The 22897-nt window shown below is 41.1% G+C and overlaps 1 protein-coding gene across 1 annotated transcript in view; it reads right to left on the bottom strand.

Annotated features, from left to right (window-relative positions):
• LOC128639163 (uncharacterized) overlaps positions 1-22897 on the bottom strand; it is a 121302-nt gene that overhangs the window by 53395 nt on the left and 45010 nt on the right. Inside the window, exons 3-4 of the mRNA XM_053691377.1 lie at positions 11372-11466; positions 2458-2597 (exon numbers count right to left, since the gene is read on the bottom strand). Of these exons, the coding sequence (XP_053547352.1) occupies positions 2458-2597; positions 11372-11466 (235 nt within the window). The remainder of the gene's footprint in view (positions 1-2457; positions 2598-11371; positions 11467-22897) is intronic.

The raw sequence follows: 22897 nt of genomic DNA, 5'->3' as shown, positions 1-22897 counted from the left end.
GGCTGTCCCACTGATGGTAGCAACTGTATGCTACACTCAGGGTAACGTCTGCCTGGCTGTCCCACTGACGATACCGCCTGTATGCCACACTCAGGATAATACTTAGGATAACATACCCCTGGCACAGAGAATTTTGGTAAATCAGGCCAAATGTAATATTAATAATTTATTACTTACCTGGTGCAACCAGCTCTGCCTTTTCAAAAAGAGAAAAGTAACTTAAATGTTGTGGTGAGTAGCGTATATAAACAGTCTGATGTAACATTAACATAATACTTAAAGGGACAGTATACACTCATTTTCATATAACTGCATGTAATAGACACTTTTATAAAGAATAAGATGCACAGATACTGATATAAAAATCCAGTATAAAACTGTTTAAAAACTTACTTAGAAGCTGTCAGTTTAGCTCTGTTGAAAAGGTAGCTGTAAAGCCCACTGCAAGTGACAAATAAGACACTCCCCCCCCCCCTTCTTTTGCATATAAAAAGACCCTTTACACAAACAGGAGCAAGCTGGAATAGGTAGTCGAGCGTATTCACATAAAACTTTGGGACTTGGTTAGGAGTCTGAAAATCAGAGCAATGTTATTTAAAAATAAGCAAAACTATACATTTTTTAAAAAAAAACAACTTTATGGGCTTTATAAATAGATCATCTACAAAACATTTATGCAAAGAAAAAGAGTGTATAATGTCCCTTTAATATTTATACTAAACAGATGGTAATAAACAAGCAGTATCACATAGACAAACGTCACTAATGTTAGTATATTAGCTCCCTCCACCTATACTAAACCAAAATATAAAAATACACAAAAGAAATGTAATTCTTCTAATTCCTGCAGATGTTGGCATTGAGTGGGTGACAATTTCTGGTAAAAAAAAAAAAGTAACTGATTGCAGACCATATACATATCAAATTACATGGGACGCTTTTAACAAGAAATGGTCACTCCCCACCTCATGCGGTCTGTCTGTCCCACACTGAACAGTGCCCATCTGTCTGTTCCACACTGTGGGACAGACTGATGGGCACTGTCTGTCCCTCACTAGCAAGTGCTTGTGTGTCTGTCCCACACTTGGCAGTGTCCATCTGTCCCTCACTAGAGAGTGCTTGTCTTTCTTTCCTACACTGGTCAGTGTCCATCACTCTGTCCCACACTGGGCAGTGTCCATCAGTCTGTCCCACACTGGGCAGTGTCCATCAGTCTTTCCCACACTGGGCAGTGCCCATCTGTCTTTCCCAAACTGGGAAGTGCCTGTCTTTCTTGCATTGGGCAGTGCCCATCAGTCTGTCCCACACTGGGCAGTGCCCATCAGTCTGTCCCACACTGGGCAGTGCCCATCTGCCTGTCCCACACTGGGCAGTGCCCATCTGCCTGTCCCACACTGGGCAGTGCCCATCTGCCTGTCCCACACTGGGCAGTGCCCATCTGCCTGTCCCAAACTGGGCAGTGCCCATCTGCCGGTCACACACTGGGCAGTGCCCATCTGCCTGCTCCACACTGGGCAGTGCCCATCTGCCTGCCCCACACTGGGCAGTGCCCATCTGTCCAACACTGGGCAGTGCCCATCTGTCTTTCCCACATGGGGCGGTGCTTGTCTGTCCAGCACTGGGAAGTGTCTGGAAGTGCCTATCTGTCTCTCTCACACTGGGCAGTGCCAATCTTTCTTTTCCACACTGGGCAGTGCCTGTCTGTCTTTCCCACACTGGGCAGTGCCTGTCTGTCTTTCCCACACTGGGCAGTGTCTGCCTGTCTTTACCACACTGGGCAGTGTCTGCCTGTCTGTCCTACACTGGGGAGATGTCAGTCTGTCTGTCTGTCCCACACTGGGCAGTGCCACACTTTAGCTATGATTACGGCTTAACAGACAAAACACATCAGCGAATCTCACAGCCACAGCCTACACAGGCAGCTGATTCACTAAAGCTCCTCCGGCCTCTCCAGTCCCTATGTTATCTTATGGAGTTGATTCACTAAAGCTCCTCCGGCCTCACCAGTCCCTATGTTATCTTATAGAGCTGATTCACTAAACCTCCTCCGGCCTCCCCAGTCCCTATGTTATCCTATGTAGCTGATTCACTAAAGCTCCTCCGGCCTCTTCAGTCCCTATGTTATCGTATGCAGCTGATTCACTAAAGCTCCTCCGGCCTCACCAGTCCCCATGTTATCGTATGTAGCTGATTCACTAAAGCTCCTCCGGCCTCACCAGTCCCTATGTTATCCTATGTAGCTGATTCACTAAAGCTCCTCTGACCTCTCCAGTTCCTTTGTTATCCTATACAGCTGATTCACTGAAGCTGCCTCATCTCCTATTTCTGCAGCAGCTTTGTGGCACATTATAACATATAAACTGGTGAAGCTTGAGAGGCCTTAGAGGTTAACAGATGCTGGGTATAATTTACTATTAGAAATAATTACTCCCTTGTCTGAAACAGACTAATACTTACATTAGGTATAAATGGTTTTGTTCTGGACTCCAGGAGGCGAGGAATAAATTCAGTTCTTTGTGTTGTCACCAAATTCATTGGAGGTAATTTTGGTGGCAGTGGGGTACGGAGGGGTCTCTTACTGCTGCGAGGGTGCACATCTGTGGTGAAAAAATAATAGCATACACAACCCCCTCATAAGCTGCACAATACAACATGATTTGTCTTTAACATTGGGCCAGTGGTGTTGTACAGCCAAGCTGCTATTTATACTTGTACTGCAGGACAGACACCTCCGACCATGTGGGTTACTGGGGAGGTTAGTAAGGGCTGGTGCATTACTGGGGAGGTTAGTGAGGGCTGGTGCATTACTGGGGAGGTTAGTGAGGGCTGGTGCATTACTGGGGAGGTTAGTGAGGGATGGTGCATTACTGGGGAGGTTATTGAGGGATGGTGCATTACTGGGGAGGTTATTGAGGGATGGTGCATTACTGGGGAGGTTAGTGACGGATGGTGCATTACTGGGGAGGTTAGTGACGGATGGTGCATTACTGGGGAGGTTAGTGACGGATGGTGCATTACTGGGGAGGTTAGTGAGGGATGGTGCGTTACTGGGGAGGTTAGTGAGGGATGTTGCCTTAATGGAGAGGTTAGTGAGAACAGGTGCATTATTGGGGAGGTTAGTGAGGGCTGGTGCATTAATGGGGGAGCTTAGTGATGGCTGGTGCCTTACTGGGGAGGTTAGTGAGGGATGGTGCATTACTGGGGAGGTTAGTGAGGGATGGTGCATTACTGGGGAGGTTAGTGAGGGATGGTGCATTAATGGAGAGGTTAGTGAGAACAGGTGCATTACTGGGGAGGTTAGTGAGAACAGGTGCATTACCGGGGAGGTAAGTGAGACCTGGTGCATTACCGGGGAAGTTAGTGAGGGCTGGTGCGTTACTGGCGAGGTTAGTGAGAACAGGTTTGTTACTGAGGAGGTTAGTGAGGGCTGATACATTACTGGGGAGGTTAGTGAGTGCTGGTTCTTTACTGGGGAGGTTAGTGAGGGCTGGTTCGTTACTGGGGAGGTTAGTGAGGGCTGGTGCATTACTGGGGAGGTTAGTGAGGACTGGCACATTACTGGGGAGGTTAGTGAGGACTGGCATGTTACTGGGGAGGTTAGTGAGGGCTGGTGCATTACTGGGGAGGTTAGTGAGAACAGGTTAGTTACTGGGGAGGTTATTGAGGGCTGTTGCGTTACTTGGGAGGTTAGTGAGTGCTGGTGCGTTACTGGGGAGGTTAGTGAGAACAGGTGTGTTACTGGGGAGGTTAGTGAGGGCTGGCACATTACTGGGGAGGTTAGTGAGGACTGGCACGTTACTGGGGAGGTTAGTGAGGGCTGGTGCATTACTGGGGAGGTTAGTGAGTACAGGTTAGTTACAGGGGAGGTTATTGAGGGCTGTTGCGTTACTTGGGAGGTTAGTGAGGGCTGGTGCGTTACTGGGGAGGTTAGTGAGAACAGGTGTGTTACTGGGGAGGTTAGTGAGAACAGGTGTGTTACTGGGGAGGTTAGTGAGAACAGGTGTGTTACTGGGGAGGTTAGTGAGAACAGGTGTGTTACTGGGGAGGTTAGTGAGAACAGGTGTGTTACTGGGGAGGTTAGTGAGAATAGGTGTGTTACTAGGGAGGTTAGTGAGAACAGGTGTGTTACTGGGGAGGTTAGTGAGAACAGGTGTGTTACTGGGGAGGTTAGTGAGGGCTGGTGAATTACTGGGGAGGTTAGTTACAGGGGAGGTTATTGAGGGCTGTTGCGTTACTTGGGAGGTTAGTGAGGGCTGGTGCGTTACTGGGGAGGTTAGTGAGAACAGGTGTGTTACTGGGGAGGTTAGTGAGGGCTGGCATGTTACTGGGGAGGTTAGTGAGGACTGGCACGTTACAGGGGAGGTTAGTGAGGGCTGGTGCATTACTGGGGAGGTTAGTGAGAACAGGTTAATTACTGGGGAGGTTATTGAGGGCTGTTGCATTACTTGGGAGGTTAGTGAGGGCTGGTGCATACTGGGGAGGTTAGTGAGAACAAGTGTGTTACTGGGGAGGTTAGTGAGGGCTTGCACGTTACTGGGGAGGTTAGTGAGGGCTGGTACATTACTGGGGAGGTTAGTGAGAACAGGTTAGTTACTGGGGAGGTTATTGGGGGCTGTTTGCATACTTGGGAGGTTAGTGAAGGCTGGTGCGTTACTGGGGAGATTAGTGAGACCTGGTGTGTTACTGGGGAGGTAAGTGAGACCTAGTGCATTACCGGGGAGGTTAGTGAGGGCTGGTGCATTACCGGGGAGGTTAGTGAGGGCTGCTGAATTACTGGGGAGGTTAGTGAGAACAGGTTAGTTACTGGGGAGGTTAGTGAGGGCTGATACGTTACTGGGGTGGATAGTGAGGGCTGGTGCATTACTGGGGAGGTTAGTGAGAGCTGATGCATTACTGGGGAGGTTAGTGAGAGCTGATGCGTTACTGGGGAGGTTAGTGAGAGCTGATGCGTTACTGGGGAGGTTAGTGAGACCTGGTGCATTACTAGTGAGGGCTGGTGCATTACTGGGGAGGTTAGTGAGGGCTGATACATTAATGGGGAGGTTAGCGAGGGCTGATACATTACTGGGGAGGTTAGTGAGGGCTGGTGCGTTACTGGGGAGGTTAGTGAGGGCTGATGCGTTACTGGGGAGGTTAGTGAGGGCTGATGCGTTGCTGGAGAGGTAAGTGAGACTTGGTGCGTTACTAGTGAGGGTGGTGAGGGCTGGTGCGTTACTGGGGAGGTTAGTGAGGGCTGGTGCATTACTGGGGAGGTTAGTGAGGGCTGGTGTGTTACTGGGGAGGTTAGTGAGACCTGGTGCGTTACTGGGGAGGTAAGTGAGACCTGTTGCATTACCGGGGAGGTTAGTGAGGGCTGGTGCATTACCAGGGAGGTTAGTGAGGGCTGGTGCATTACCAGGGAGGTTAGTGAGGGCTGGTGCATTACCGGGGAGGTTAGTGAGGGCTGGTGCATTACTGGGGAGGTTAGTGAGAACAGGTTAGTTATTGGGAAGCTTAGTGAGGGCTGATACGTTACTGGGGAGGATAGTCAGGGCTGGTGCATTACTGGGGAGGTTAGTGAGGGCTGATGCGTTACTGGGGAGGTAAGTGAGGGCTGATGCGTTACTGGGGAGGTTAGTGAGGGCTGATGCGTTGCTGGAGAGGTAAGTGAGTCTTGGTGCGTTACTAGTGAGGGTGGTGAGGGCTGGTGCGTTACTGGGGAGGTTAGTGAGGGCTGGTGCATTACTGGGGAGGTTAGTGAGGGCTGGTGCGTTACTGGGGAGGTAAGTGAGACCTGGTGCGTTACTGGGGAGGTAAGTGAGACCTGTTGCATTACCGGGGAGGTTAGTGAGGGCTGGTGCATTACCAGGGAGGTTAGTGAGGGCTGGTGCATTACCATGGAGGTTAGTGAGGGCTGGTGCATTACTGGGGAGGTTAGTGAGAACAGGTTAGTTATTGGGAAGGTTAGTGAGGGCTGATACGTTACTGGGGAGGATAGTGAGGGCTGGTGCATTACTGGGGAGGTTAGTGAGGGCTGATGCGTTACTGGGGAGGTAAGTGAGACCTGGTGCGTTACTAGTGAGGGCTGGTGCATTACTGGGGAGGTAAGTGAGGGTTGGAGCATTACTGGGAAGGATGGTGAGAACATGTTAGTTACTGGGGAGGCTAGTGAGGGCTGGTGCATTACTGGGGAGGTTAGTGAGGGCTGGTGCATTACTGGGGAGGTTAGTGATGGCTGATGCGTTACTGGAGAGGTAAGTGACACTTGGGGCGCGATCCAATATACGACGTAGTTTGCGGCGCAAGCAAGAGAACCCCCCGCCGCCCGTAGTTTCAGCTCGCAACTCGAGCTATCCTATAAACTCCGCCGGCAGTTGCTAAAGTGCCGTAAGTCGGATAAACCAGCGATGTCCAGAAACCTGCGTAAGTACAAATTTCTGGAGTCGCCAGTGACTTACGGCACTTTAGAAACTGCCGGCGCCTACAAAACCTGACTAAAGTCTAAATCTCCCGCACTGTCTAACATGCCTCCCGCAAGTAAGCCCGACACGTCTAACCCTCTATCCGCTATCCCCCCCTCACTATCCTAACAATAAAAATGTATTAACCCCTAAACCGCCGCTCCCGGACCCCGCCGCCACCTAATAAAGTTATTAACCCCTAAACTGCCGCTCCCGGACCCCACCGCCAGCTATATTAAATCTATAACCCCCTAAAGTGAGCCCTAACACTGCCGCCATCTATGTTACCTACCCCCTAATGTGAGCTCCTACCCCGCCGCCAGCTATATTAAACTATATTAACCAGTATCTAATCCCCCTACCCCGCCGCCAGCTATATTATCTATATTAACCCCTAATCTAATCCCCCTAAAATAATTATCTCTATTACCAGCCCTTTAAAGGGCCTTTTACGGGGGTTTGCCCCAAAGTAAACCGCTCTTTTGCCCTATAACCTGCCCTCCCTACACCGCCGCCACCTATATTAATAGTATTAACCCCTAATGTAAGCCCCTTACACCGCCGCCATCTATATTAAAATTATTAACTCCTAATTTAATCTACCTACCCCGCCGCCAGCTATATTATCTATATTAACCCTAAGTATATTATAGTTAATATAGTTACTATATTATATATATTAAAGGGACAGTAAACCTTAAAAATAATGTTATATAATTCTGCACATAGTGCAGAATTATTTAACATTATTTAGGTGCTATAGCCATAAAAGCATTTTTTTACCGTTTAATTTGCTAAAATACAGCGCTTTTACAGACCCGCTCTCTGCTGAGCGGGTCTGTTATTTTTAGTCAGCTCATCGGGCCAGCTGTATAGTCACAGCCCGGCCCGACCGCGCCATAAGACTAAGTGCAGCTCGCTCCTGTGACAGGAGCGAGCTGCACTTAGTGCTATGGCGCGGTCGTGCCGGGCTGTGACTATACAGCTGGCCCGATGCGCTGACTAAAAATAACAGACCCGCTCAGCAGAGAGCGGGTCTGTAAAAGCGCCGTATTTTAGCAAATTAAACGGTAAAAAATGCTTTTATGGCTATAGCACCTAAATAATGTTATATAATTCTGCACTATGTGCAGAATTATATAACATTATTTTTAAGGTTTATTGTCCCTTTAACTATATTAACCCTAATTATATTAGGGTTAATATAGTTAATATAGTTACTATAGTATTTATATTAACTATATTAACTCTATCTAACCCTAACACCCCTAACTAAATTCTTATTAAATAAATCTAATTCATATTATAAACTAAAATATTCCTATTTAAATCTAAATACTTACCTATAAAATAAACCCTAAGATAGCTGCAATATAATTAATAATTACATTGTAGCTATGTTAGGGTTTATATTTATTTTACAGGTAAATTGTTAATTATTTTAACTAGGTATAATAGCTATTAAATAGTTATTAACTATTTAATAGCTACCTAGTTAAAATAATTACCCAATTACCTGTAAAATAAATCCTAACCTAAGTTACAAATACACCTACACTATCAATAAATTAAATAAACTACAAATATCTATCTTAAAATACAATTAAATAAACTAAACTAAATTACAAAAAAACAAACACTAAATTACAAAAAAAAAAAATAATTACAGCAATTTTAAGCTAATTACACCTATTCTAAGACCCTAATAAAATAATAAAGCCCCCCAAAATAAAAAATTCCCTACCCTATTCTAAATTATAAAATATCCAGCTCTGTACCTGCCCTTAAAAAGGGCTTTTTGCGGGGTATTTACCCCAAGTTAACAGCTCTTTTGCCTGTAAAAAAAAGAACACACCCCCCCCCCCAACATACCCCTATTCTAAACCCACCCAAACCCCCCTTAAAAAAAACCTAACACTACCCCCCTGAAGATCTCCGTAGCTTGTCTTCACCCAACCGGGCCGAACTCCTAATCCGATCCGGGCGATGTCTTTATCCAAGCGAAAAAGAAGAAGTCTTCATCCCGGCAATGTCTTTATCCAAGCGGCAGCAAAGTCTACTTCCATCCGGCGGCATCTTCCATCAAGCGGCATCTTCAATCTTCTTTCTTCGCTCCTCCGATGCGGAGCATCCATCCTGGCCGACGACTGAACGACGAATGAGGTACCTTTAAATGACGTTATCCAAGATGGCGTCCGTTGAATTCTGATTGGCTGATAGGATTCTATCAGCCAATCGGAATTAAGGTAGGAAAAATATGATTGGCTGATTGAATCAGCCAATCAGATTCAAGTTCAATCCGATTGGCTGAACCAATCAGCCAATCAGATTGAGCTCGCATTCTATTGGCTGTTCCGATCAGCCAATAGAATGCGAGCTCAATCTGATTGGCTGATTCAATCAGCCAATCAGATTTTTCCTACCTTAATTCTGATTGGCTGATATAATCCTATCAGCCAATCGGAATTCGACGGACGCCATCTTGGATGATGTCATTTAAAGGTACCTTATTCGTGGTTCAGTCGTCGGCCGGGATGGATGCTCCGTGTCGGAGGAGCGAAGAAAGAAGATTGAAGATGCCGCTTGATGGAAGATGCTGCCGGATGGAAGAAGACTTTGCTGCCGCTTGGATAAAGACATCGCCGGGATGAAGACTTCTTCTTTGCCGCTTGGATAAAGACATCGCCCGGATCGGATGAGTTTGGCCCGGTTGGGTGAAGACAAGGTAGGGAGATCTTCAGGGGGGTAGTGTTAGGTTTTTTTAAGGGGGGTTTGGGTGGGTTTAGAATAGGGGTATGTGGGTGGTGGGTTGTAATGTTGGGGGGGGGGGTGTTCTTTTTTTTTTTTTACAGGCAAAAGAGCTGTTAACTTGGGGTAAATACCCCGCAAAAAGCCCTTTTAAGGGCTGGTACAGAGCTGGGTATTTTATAATTTAGAATAGGGTAGGGAATTTTTTATTTTGGGGGGCTTTATTATTTTATTAGGGGGCTTAGAATAGGTGTAATTAGCTTAAAATTGCTGTAATCTTTTTTTTTTTTTTGTAATTTAGTTTAGTTTATTTAATTGTATTTTTAGATAGATATTTGTAGTTTATTTAATTTATTGATAGTGTAGGTGTATTTATAACTTAGGTTAGGATTTATTTTACAGGTAATTGGGTAATTATTTTAACTAGGTAGCTATTAAATAGTTAATAACTATTTAATAGCTATTATACCTAGTTAAAATAATTAACAATTTACCTGTAAAATAAATATAAACCCTAACATAGCTTTATTATTATATTATATTATATTATATTGTAGCTATCTTAAGGTTTATTTTATAGGTAAGTATTTAGATTTAAATAGGAATATTTTAGTTTATAATATGAATTAGATTTATTTAATAAGAATTTAGTTAGGGGTGTTAGGGTTAGATAGAGTTAATATAGTTAATATACATACTATAGTAACTATATTACCTATATTAACCCTAATATAATTAGGGTTAATATAGTTAATATATATAATGTAATAACTATATTAACTATAATATACTTAGGGTTAATATAGATAATATAGCTGGCGGAGGGGTAGGTAGATTAAATTAGGGGTTAATAATTTTAATATAGATGGCGGCGGTGTAAGGGGCTTACATTAGGGGTTAATACTATTAATATAGGTGGCGGCGGTGTAGGGAGGGCAGGTTATAGGGCAAAAGAGCCGTTTACTTTGGGGCAAAGCCCCGCAAAAGGCCCTTTTAAGGGCTGGTAATAGAGCTTATTACTTTAGGGATATTAGATTAGGGGTTAATAATATTAATATAGCTGGCGGCGGTATAGGGGGATTAGATTAGGGGTTAATAATTTTTATATAGGTGGCGGCGGTGTAAGGGGTCAGATTAGGGGATAGATAAGGTAGATGGCGGCGGTGTAAGGGATTCACATTAGGGGATAGATCAGATGGTGGCGGTTTTAGGGGTTCACATTAGGGGATAGATCAGTTAGATGGTGGCGGTTTTAGGGGCTCACAGTAGGGGGTTAGTTTATGTAGATGGCGGCGGGGTCCGGGTGCGGCGGTTTAGGGGTTAAATACTTTATTAGGGATTGCAGCGGGGGATCGTGGTTAACAGGTAGATAGACATTGCGCATGCGTTAGGTGTTAGGTTTTATTTTTAGGTAGTTACGGGGCTCCAATAGTCAGCGTAAGGCTTCTTATGGCTGCTTTTTGTGACGAGGTGAAAATGGAGTAAGATTTCTCCATTTTCGCCACCTAAGTCCTTACGCTGTATATTGGATACCAAACTGCGCTGGTTTGGTATACCTGTCTATGGCAAAAAAAACTAAGTCCGACGGCAGAAATATACGAGCGTAACTTCTAGGTTACGCCGTATATAGGATACCAAACCCGCGCAGATTTTGGCGTCGCCGGCTTTTGCGAGCCCTTGGTGCATTACTAGTGAGGGTGGTGAGGGCTGGTGCATTACTGGGGAGGTTAGTGAGGGCTGGTGCATTACTGGGGAGGTTAGTGAGGGCTGGTGCATTACCAGGGAGGTTAGTGAGACCTGGTGTGTTACCGGGGAGGTTAGTGAGACCTGGTGCGTTACCGGGGAGGTTAGTGAGACCTGGTGCGTTACCGGGGAGGTTAGTGAGACCTGGTGCGTTACCGGGGAGGTTAGTGAGACCTGGTGCGTTACCGGGAAGGTTAGTGAGACTTGGTGCGTTACCGGGGAGGTTAGTGTGGGCTGATACATTACTGGGGAGGTTAGTGAGAACAGGTTAGTTACTGGGGAAGTTAGTGAGGGATGGTGCGTTACTGGGGAGGTTAGTGAGGGCTGCTTTGTTACTGGAGATGTTAGTGAGGGCTCGTGCGTTACTGGGCAGTTTAGTGATGGCTGGTGCATGTCTTATGTTTCTTTAATATTCACCCAAAGTGTAAGGGACTGCTCACCTGCAGGCGTAGTGTAAGTATTTTTATAGTGGGAGATGCAGCAGTCACTCCCTGTCTGTCTGTGCGACTTGCTGTCCTGGTGATGTGCGTCATGGCTGCAGGAAAATAACAGGTCACTGTCACCTGTCTGTTTATAGACACACTAAATCCTATTACATAGAGAGAGTTCAGGGGGTGTGATTATGGAGGGACAATGATTTATTGTTGCTGAGAGGAGTTCATGGAATGCAGGATTATATTATGTAGAAGATAAAAAATGTTTTAATTTTTTTAGTGTTATGTTGTGTGGATATATATATATATATATTTCTTTCATGTAATTAGCAAGAGTCCATGAGCTAGTGACGTATGGGATATACATTCCTACCAGGAGGGGTAAAGTTTCCCAAACCTCAAAATGCCTACAAATACACCCCTCACCACACTCACAAATCAGTTTTACAAACTTTGCCTCCTATGGAGGTGGTGAAGTAAGTTTGTGCTTGATTCTACGTTGATATGCGCTCTGCAGCAGGTTGGAGCCCGGTTTTCCTCTCAGCGTGCAGTGAATGTCAGAGGGATGTGAGGAGCACTTTTGGGCACTTTTATATAAAGTTCTAAATATATGTATTCAAACATTTATTTGCCTTGACTCAGGATGTTCAACGTTCCTTTTTTTAGACAGTCAGTTTCATATTTGGGATAATGCATATGAATAAATCAATTTTTTTCTTACCTTAAAATTTGACTTTTTTCCCCTGTGGGCTGTTAGGCTCGCGGGGGCTGAAAATGCTTCATTTTATTGCGTCATTTTTGGCGCGGACTTTTTTGGCGCAAATTTTTTTTTTCTGTTTCCGGCGTCATACGTGCCGCCGGAAGTTGCATCATTTTTTTACGTTTTTTGCGCCAAAAGTGACGGTGTTCCGGATACGGCGTCATTTTTGGCGCCAAAAGCATTTAGGCGCCAAATAATGTGGGCGTCTTTTTTGGCGCTAAAAAATATGGGCGTCACTATTGTCTCCACATTATTTAAGTCTCATTATTTATTGCTTCTGGTTGCTAGAAGCTTGTTCACTGGCATTTTTTCCCATTCCTGAAACTGTCATTTAAGGAATTTGATCAATTTTGCTTTATATGTTGTTTTTTCTATTACATATTGCAAGATGTCCCAGATTGACACTGAGTCAGAAGATACTTCTGGAAAAACGCTGCCTTAAGTGTATCTGCTGTAAACTTGTGGTATCTATTCCTCCAGCTGTTGTTTGTAATGAATGTCATGACAAACTTGTTAATGCAGATAATATTTCCTTTAGTAATGTTACATTACCTGTTGCTGTTCCATCAACATCTAATATTCAGGGTGTTCCTGTTAACATAAGAGATTTTGTTTCTAAATCCATTAAGAAGGCTATGTCTGTTATTCCTCCTTCTAGTAAACGTAAAAGGTCTTTTAAAACTTCTCATTTTTCAGATGAATTTTTAAATGAACATCATCATTCTGATTCTGATAATGGTTCCTCTGGTTCAGAGGATTCTGTCTCAGAGGTTGATGCTGATAAATCTTCATATTTATTCAAAATGGAATTTATTCGTTCTTTACTTAAAGTCTTAATTGCATTAGAAATAGAGGATTCTGGTCCTCTTGATACTAAATCTAAACGTTTAAATAAGGTTTTTAAATCTCCTGTAGTTATTCCAGAAGTTTTTCCTGTCCCTGATGCTATTTCTGGAGTAATCTCCAGGGAATGGAATAATTTGGGTAATTCATTTACTCCTTCTAAACGTTTTAAGCAATTATATCCTGTGCCATTTGACAGATTAGAATTTTGGGACAAAATCCCTAAAGTTGATGGGGCTGTCTCTACTCTTGCTAAACGTACTACTATTCCTACGGCAGATAGTACTTCCTTTAAGGATCCTTTAGATAGGAAGATTGAATCCTTTCTAAGAAAAGCTTACTTATGTTCAGGTAATCTTCTTAGACCTGCTATATCTTTAGCGGATGTTGCTGCAGCTTCAACTTTTTGGTTAGAAGCTTTAGCGCAACAAGTAACAGATCATAATTCTCATAGCATTGTTAATCTTCTTCAACATGCTAATAATTTTATTTGTGATGCTATCTTTGATATCATTAGGGTTGATGTCAGGTATATGTATCTAGCTATTTTAGCTAGAAGAGCTTTATGGCTTAAAACTTGGAATGCTGATATATCTTCTAAGTCTACTTTGCTTTCCCTTTCTTTCCAGGGTAATAAATTATTTGGTTCTCAGTTGGATTCTATTATCTCAACTGTTACTGGAGGGAAAGGAACTTTTTTTACCACAGGATTAAAAATCTAAAGGTAAATTTAGATCTAATAATCGTTTTCGTTCCTTTCGTCACAATAAGGAACAAAAGCCTGATCCTTCATCCACAGGAGCGGTATCAGTTTGGAAACCATCTCCAGTCTGGAATAAATCCAAGCCTTTTAGAAAACCAAAGCCAGCTCCCAAGTCCACATGAAGGTGCGGCCCTCATTCCAGCCCAGCTGGTAGGGGGCAGATTACGATTTTTCAAAGAAATTTGGATCAATTCAATTCACAATCTTTGGATTCAAAACATTGTTTCAGAAGGGTACAGAATTGGCTTCAAGATAAGGCCTCCTGCAAAGAGATTTTTTCTTTCCCGTGTCCCAGTAAATCCAGCGAAGGCTCAAGCATTTCTGAAATGTGTTTCAGATCTAGAGTTGGCTGGAGTAATTATGCCAGTTCCAGTTCTGGAACAGGGGCTGGGATTTTATTCAAATCTCTTCATTGTACCAAAGAAGGAGAATTCCTTCAGACCAGTTCTGGATCTAAAAATAAGTTCCTCCGGCTGTTGTTTGTAATGAATGTCATGACAAACTTGTTAAAGCAGATAATATTTCCTTTAGTAATGTTCCATTACCTGTTGCTGTTCCATCAACATCTAATATTCAGGGTGTTCCTGTTAACATAAGAGATTTTGTTTCTAAATCTATTAAGAAGGCTATGTCTGTTATTCCTCCTTCCAGTAAACGTAAAAAGTCTTTTAAAACTTCTCATTTTTCAGATGAATTTTTAAATGAACATCATCATTCTGATTCTGTTTCTGATAATGATTTTTCTGGTTCAGAGGATTCTGTTTCAGAGGTTGATACTGATAAATCTTCATATTTATTCAAAATGGAATTTATTCGTTCTTTACTTAAAGAAGTCTTAATTGCATTAGAAATAGAGGAATCTGTTCCTCTTGATACTAAATCTAAATGTTTGAATACGGTTTTTAAACCTCCTGTAGTTATTCCGGAGGTTTTTCCCGTCCCTGATGCTATTTCTGAAGTAATTTCCAGGGAATGGAATAATTTGGATAAAAAATCTAAAGGTAAATTTAGGTCTGCTAATCGTTTTCGTTCCTTTCGTCACAATAAGGAACAAAAACCTGATGCTTCCCCTACAGGAGCGGTATCAGTTTGGAAACCATCTCCAGTCTGGAATAAATCCAAGCCTTTTAGAAAGCCAAAGTCAGCTCCCAAGTCCACATGAAGGTGCGGCCCTCATTCCAGCCCAGCTGGTAGGGGGCAGATTACGATTTTTCAAAGAAATTTGGATCAATTCAATTCACAATCTTTGGATTCAAAACATTGTTTCAGAAGGGTACAGAATTGGCTTCAAGATAAGGCCTCCTGCAAGAAGATTTTTTCTTTCCCGTGTCCCAATAAATCCAGTGAAGGCTCAAGCATTTCTGAAATGTGTTTCAGATCTAGAGTTGGCTGGTGTAATTGTGCCAGTTCCAGTTTTGGAACAGGGGCTGGGGTTTTACTCAAATCTCTTCATTGTACCAAAGAAGGAGAATTCCTTCAGACCAGTTCTGGATTTAAAAATATTGAATCGTTATGTAAGGATACCAACATTCAAAATGGTAACTGTAAGGACTATCCTGCCTTTTGTTCAGCAAGGGCATTATATGTCCACAGTAGATTTACAGGATGCATATCTGCATATTCCGATTCATCCAGATCACTATCAGTTTCTGAGATTCTCTTTCCTAGACAAGCATTACCAGTTTGTGGCTCTGCCGTTTGGCCTAGCAAAAGCTCCAAGAATTTTTACAAAGGTTCTCGGTGCCCTTCTGTCTGTAATCAGAGAACAGGGTATTGTGGTATTTCCTTATTTGGACGATATCTTGGTACTTGCTCAGTCTTCACATTCAGCAGAATCTCATACGAATCGACTTGTGTTGTTTCTTCAAGATCATGGTTGGAGGATCAATTTACCGAAAAGTTCATTGATTCCTCAGACAAGGGTAACCTTTTTAGGTTTCCAGATAGATTCAGCGTCCATGACTCTGTCTCTGACAGACAAGAGACGTCTAAAATTGATTTCAGCTTGTAGAAACCTTCAATCACAATCATTCCCTTCGGTAGCCTTATGCATGGAAATTCTAGGTCTTATGACTGCTGCATCGGACGCGATCCCCTTTGCTCTTTTTCACATGCGACCTCTTCAGCTCTGTATGCTGAATCAATGGTGCAGGGATTACACAAAGATATCTCAAGTAATATCTTTAAAACCGATTGTACGACACTCTCTGACGTGGTGGACAGATCACCATCGTTTAGTTCAGGGGGCTTCTTTTGTTCTTCCGACCTGGACTGTAATTTCAACAGCTGCAAGTCTGACAGGTTGGGGAGCTGTTTGGGGGTCTCTGACAGCACAAGGGGTTTGGGAATCTCAGGAGGTGAGATTACCAATCAATATTTTGGAACTCCGTGCAATTTTCAGAGCTCTTCAGTCATGGCCTCTTCTAAAGAGAGAATCGTTCATTTGTTTTCAGACAGACAATGTCACAACTGTGGCATACATCAATCATCAAGGAGGGACTCACAGTCCTCTGGCTATGAAAGAAGTATCTTGGATAAAGGTATGGGCGGAATCCAGCTCCTGTCTAGTTTCTGCAGTTCATATCCCAGGTATAGACAATTGGGAAGCGGATTATCTCAGTCGCCAAACGTTGCATCCGGCGAATGGTCTCTTCACCCAGAGGTATTTCTTCAGATTGTTCAAATGTGGGGACTTCCAGAAATAGATCTGATGGCTTCTCATCTAAACAAGAAACTTCCCAGGTATCTGTCCAGATCCAGGGATCCTCAAACGGAAGCAGTGGATGCATTGTCACTTCCTTGGAAGTATCATCCTGCCTATATCTTTCCGCCTCTAGTTCTTCTTCCAAGAGTAATCTCCAAGATTCTGAAGGAATGCTTGTTTGTTCTGCTGGTGGCTCCAGCATGGCCTCACAAGTTTTGGTATGCGGATCTTGTCCGGATGGCCTCTTGCCAACCGTGGACTCTTCTGTTAAGACCAGACCTTCTGTCGCAAGGTCCTTTTTTTCATCAGGATCTCAAATCCTTAAATTTAAAGGTATGGAGATTGAACGCTTGATTCTTAGTCAAAGAGGTTTCTCTGACTCTGTGATTAATACTATGTTACAGGCTCGTAAATCTGTATCTAGGAAGATATATTATAGAGTCTGGAAGACTTACATTTCTTGGTGTCTTTCTCATAATTTTTCCTGGCATTCTTTTAGAATTCCGAGAATTTTACAGTTTCTTCAGGATGGTTTGGATAAAGGTTTGTCTGCAAGTTCCTTGAAAGGACAAATCTCTGCTCTTTCTGTTCTTTTTCACAGAAAGATTGCTAATCTTCCTGATATTCATTGTTTTGTACAAGCTTTGGTTCGTATAAAACCAGTCATTAAGTCAATTTCTCCTCCTTGGAGTTTGAATTTGGTTCTGGGGGCTCTTCAAGCTCCTCCGTTTGAACCTATGCATTCATTGGACATAAAATTACTTTCTTGGAAAGTTTTGTTTCTTTTGGCCATCTCTTCTGCTAGAAGAGTTTCTGAATTATCTGCTCTTTCTTGTGAGTCTCCTTTTCTGATTTTTCATCAGGATAAGGCGGTGTTGCGAACTTCTTTTAAATTTTTACCTAAGGTTGTGAATTCTAACAACATTAGTAGAGAAATTGTGGTTCCTTCATTATGTCCTAATCCTAAGAATTCTAAGGAGAAATCATTGCATTCTTTGGATGTAGTTAGAGCTTTGAAATATTATGTTGAAGCTACTAAGAATTTCCGGAAGACTTCTAGTCTATTTGTTATCTTTTCCGGTTCTAGGAAAGGTCAGAAGGCCTCTGCCATTTCTTTGGCATCTTAGTTAAAATCTTTAATTCATCATGCCTATGTCGAGTCGGGTAAAACTCCACCTCAAAGGATTACAGCTCATTCTACTAGGTCAGTTTCTACTTCCTGGGCGTTTAGGAATGAAGCTTCGGTCGATCAGATTTGCAAAGCAGCAACTTGGTCTTCTTTGCATACTTTTACTAAATTCTACCATTTTGATGTGTTTTCTTCTTCTGAAGCAGTTTTTGGTAGAAAAGTACTTCAGGCAGCTGTTTCAGTTTGATTCTTCTGCTTATAATTTCATTTTTTTTCATTATAAGATTTAAACTTTATTTTGGGTGTGGATTATTTTCAGCGGAATTGGCTGTCTTTATTTTATCCCTCCCTCTCTAGTGACTCTTGCGTGGAAGATCCACATCTTGGGTAGTCATTATCCCATACGTCACTAGCTCATGGACTCTTGCTAATTACATGAAAGAAAACATAATTTATGTAAGAACTTACCTGATAAATTCATTTCTTTCATATTAGCAAGAGTCTATGAGGCCCACCCTTTTTGTGGTGGTTATGATTTTTTTTGTATAAAGCACAATTATTCCAATTCCTTATTTTTTATGCTTTCACACTTTTTTCTTATCACCCCACTTCTTGGCTATGCGTTAAACTGATTTGTGGGTGTGGTGAGGGGTGTATTTATAGGCATTTTGAGGTTTGGGAAACTTCGCCCCTCCTGGTAGGAATGTATATCCCATATGTCACTAGCTCATGGACTCTTGCTAATATGAAAGAAATGAATTTATCAGGTAAGTTCTTACATAAATTATGATATATATATATATATATATATTTATTTTTTTTTCTGAGGAAATTGTACATGCTTAAGAAATACAGTTATGTGACATAATTAAACAATTTAAGCATATGATGACTCTTCATTCCCCCTCGCCCCTATATTCATCAAATGGGGCCACTCTCGGGCCTCCGACATTAAGATATTTTAAATAACATAAGAGCCACTCAAGCTTTTTGCTAATAGTAATTCAAAAGTTATATATATAAAAAAAAAAAAAATTGAAATATGGAGGCGATCTGAGAAATAACAAACTAAATACCACAGCTGGACCTTTTGTGTATAATCATTAATAATAGCAACACCTTGTAAATAGAATTAAGGAAAAGGTTCTCTACAGGGCAATAAGTATAAAATATTATCCAATATTAGTTTATCAAATCATGTTAAATAGGGGAGTCCGGATGTTAAAAGTAAGGACTCAACACTTTTCCAGGGGGAAAATATAACCTACATCTTTGTGTTAACTAGTCTGGTGTTTAGACTATTGGGGTAGATTTATCAAATGTTGAGTGGACATGATCCACTGTAGCCGTTGGCATTTATCATTTCACAAGTATTTCTGGTGATATGCTTGTATAATACTGCACCCTGCACCTTCGCGGTCAATCGGCCTCTAGCAGCGGGTGTCACTGGGGAGGTTAGTGAGGGCTGGTGCATTACTGGGGAGGTTAGTGAAGGCTGTCTGCGACCTCTGAGGTGGCAGATGAGTTAAGGACCACTGGTTCTTAAGGTCCGCTACTTCTTAACTTAAGTTTCAGGCGGATCTGAAACTTTGGGGGTAGATTGTATCATCCGCTGCTTGATAAATCTACCCCAAGTCACCAAGCGTTTTGCTGGTGGTATTTATAAACTGAGGCATTCCTTCAGATAATAAATCATTGCAAGTATTTTTACATTATGATGAGTTAAATAAAGGCAACCTCATATAAATAAAGTAACTAGGTTCCTAATTAAGAAATTCACAAAATCTCTAGGTGATCTAGAGATTAGTTTTAAATTATACTCCGAAACTTGACCCTGACCTCATGAACTCCTTGGAAGGAGGAATGGCGTTGGCAGAGGGATTGATACTGCCTGGGAGCCAACTGAGAGCAGTCCAGCTGGAGAAGATATAGCTGTTTGCTTGGCCCCAGTCTCAGCAGCAATTGCTCTGGTGGCAGATTTACTATTCAGGTGTTGTCCCAAATTTTGGACAGAGGATGCGAGACCCCCCTACTCTCTTGTATAGCACACTCGTGAAGGCAAACATAAATCATACGAGTTTCGAAAGCTTCAGAAAATATTGATGTGGAACCACTATTTGTGCAGCAAAAGTCCCTGGACTGATATATCATCAACCAGTAGTGTGAGTAAAGTGTCTTGTATTTGCTTTAGTTGACAACAATTCAGGATAGATCAGGGGCAATTTAGATGTAACTTGGGTCATTAGCCTGTATATTTGAACGAGTAAAAGCCCAATCTGAACTGCTCATCTTAGGCAGATAGAGCATAATCAAAGTGTTCATGTCTGTCTGAGTGTCTCCTTCAAGATCTTAAGGTGATAGTATCTGTACAGGTTAATTTCTTAGGAAAAGAGAGAGAGAAGGGGGTCTTGCTGATAAAAAGTTCCTTTATTGCAACATCAAGGTTAAAAAATTCATGCACATTCAAAGTGCAGAAAGAGGGTGAAAGCACTAGACGGTTGACATGTTGCGGCTGTGGGCCGTAGGCCGTAATCATAACCTAAGTGCTCCACCTTACAGGTGAATATAAGGGGTAAGACTTATTTTAATTGGTTAAAAATTAATTGATAGAAACACCCTCAAACACAATGCAATTAAAGTGAATGACCCAGCAAGCTGCAGCAGCAAAATGAGCACAGGTAAATACATAGATAAAACATAAGCAGGAGCAAAAAAAAAATCATTGTAAAATGTTACAAGAAAAAATATGTAATATAGAAAAGTTTATGCAAATATCAGATTAAACACTCTGAAATTAGTTAAAAAGACAAATAACTTTATGCATATTCTAAATAGTAAAATATATTGCATAATGGAAAAATAGTAATGCTATACTATCCTGCATAAGGATATCCTGTAATTCGCCTGCCTATTGAAGTCTATATGGCGGTTCGCCCGTTCGCGAACGCAAAATTTTAGGTTCGCAACATCACTAAATCAAAATCCTTTATCAGTTTGATTGATAAAGGGTTTATGTCTGGAGTGTAGTGAAATGAAGATATATATTTCTTAAGTATTTAAAGAACCTGCGATACTTTTTTTTAATAATTATCTTCCCTTGATCCATAAGGATTTTCTTAATCCATAATAGCATTACTATTATTATACTATATACTATTGCTTTATATAGACAAATTATTACAAATATGTGTTGTGGGTTTAGATTCCCATGTGAGATTGTGTATGTGATATTAAAAATAAAAAGGTTGACAAAGAAACCTAACTTTTGATGGCTCCCATGTGATAAGTGCACTATATTGAAATATTCCCCATGAACCTGGTGTTCAAGCTGTTAAACGTTTTTTTGATGTGATAAGTATTGTGTTTATACTTAGACAATTATTTTTATTATCAAGAGAACTATTATTTGCAAATAAAAGGACGTCCATGATCACCAGTTTCGCAAACCTCTTTATGGGAGTATTTGAGCCAAACTATATTTATTTTAATAATCTGCTGTTCTGTGGCTGTTTTTATAGATGATTTGATCTTTATTTGGGGAAGAAAATAGTGTAAAATAATGATTAGGGTTTGAAAATCACATATAAATATAATAAGGACTCCAATGATTTTGTGTATCTTAAATTAGGATAGGCAAAGTATAGTTCAATCTCTTCCAATACTTACTTCAAGCAAGTTGACACTAATAGTTATTTAAATTATCATGGTAATCATCTTTCGCATTGGAACAGTCCTGTTTGTCAATTTAGAAGAATTACATTTTACAATACTAAGGAGTTTTGATAAACTGTTAGAAATTTTAAAACTTAAGACTCTGTCCTCTGTAGATTTGATCAAAGTTACCATAGAGCAGGGAATTTAAATAGATCAGATCTATTTGAAAAGAGAAAAAGTTTCAAAGAGGAAATTATATGATCTCGAAACCTTTTGTTCATAACACAATATAATAATACATTCAACAAAATTAGAAGTATTTTTAAATAGACACTGGTTTATTTCATGAAAGATTTGGTTTTAAATAGAGAGTTGGATAATGCCCTGGAATGTGTATTTCACAGAGCACCAACATTAAAAAACAAACTAGCTTTGAGTAGAATAGCATCTAACATTTTTTTTTTCTAGAAAGACAAAATAAGTACTATCAGCAGTAATCATTTTTAACGTAAGAAGGTTTCTTCAGATATGGAGTCCAAAGATGTAAAATGTGTCACTCTTGTACTCACGAGCAATTAACTTTTACTGCTCACATAACACGGAACAATTCATGACCCAAGTCGGTTTTTGATCTGTAGTTCAAATTATGTAAATGTTTTTAATTACTTTGTTCTTGTGGGCCCAGTATTTAGACCACTCAAAAACTTACTATTAGATCGTTTTAACACTGTAGGAACATTAAAAAGAAAGCTTGTAATAAATTTTCTATAACCCTGATTCCACGATGAAGCAAATATAATAGGTTACAAAGATTCAAATAATCAATTTTCTACTGTAAGTGGCTTGATATGATGATCATTATTTTTGTGTTTGATGTAACTGCTTTTAATTAATAATAAAAATAATAATAATAATATTATATGTAGTTATAGCATTGCACAGTGTTAAATCTCTGTAATAGTGTAACTTATTTTAAAGGTTGATTGTTTTTAATGACAATGTCGGGGTTGTTTGCATTCTAACACAAATTATTGTCTTCTGGCTGGACATTCTGTTTAAGTGTCTGTGGGCAAATTATATATTATGAGGCCTGATGGAACAACTAATATGTTTGCTTTAATTGTACATTGTTTTTAAGTTTTATATCTATGGATAATTTACTACTTTTATTTTCATAAGTATGAGAGGGATACATCCTAAATCGGCAGCTATCAGGCTACTAATTTCACCACCTGCTCAGTAAGCACTGTTACTATTGGTGCTGCTTTTGGAGTAAGGTTCTATATATTTCTTTGATGACACTGAGACTGGGGAGTTTACTGGGCAAAGAGGTTGTTCTTGTTTCTCTTGTTTTGATATAGAATGGACAATCAAGTAGTTGGGGAGACTCCAGCCTGCTTCATATATACAAGTGCACTTTACTTGTGGTTAATATTTGTACCTATTATGTGAGCTTTAGATGGTACCAAGCAGGCACCCTTTTCTTTCATATTGAAAATGCCCATTCAAATTCATATTAAAAGTATGCAGCAAAATTCTTTGTTTAAAATAAACAGGAAAAATAATAATTTTTAATGGAAAATGGAGTTTCAACTTATGAATGAAGTAACAAAAGTACAAATTTCAAAGTGCACTTTAGTTTTCTATTGTAAAATTAGTCTTATAGCCTTAAACTAGAA

This window comes from Bombina bombina, chromosome 8 (genome assembly GCF_027579735.1).
Source record: "Bombina bombina isolate aBomBom1 chromosome 8, aBomBom1.pri, whole genome shotgun sequence".
Classification (NCBI taxonomy): domain Eukaryota; kingdom Metazoa; phylum Chordata; class Amphibia; order Anura; family Bombinatoridae; genus Bombina; species Bombina bombina.
This window is presented reverse-complemented; position numbering and strand designations above follow the sequence as displayed.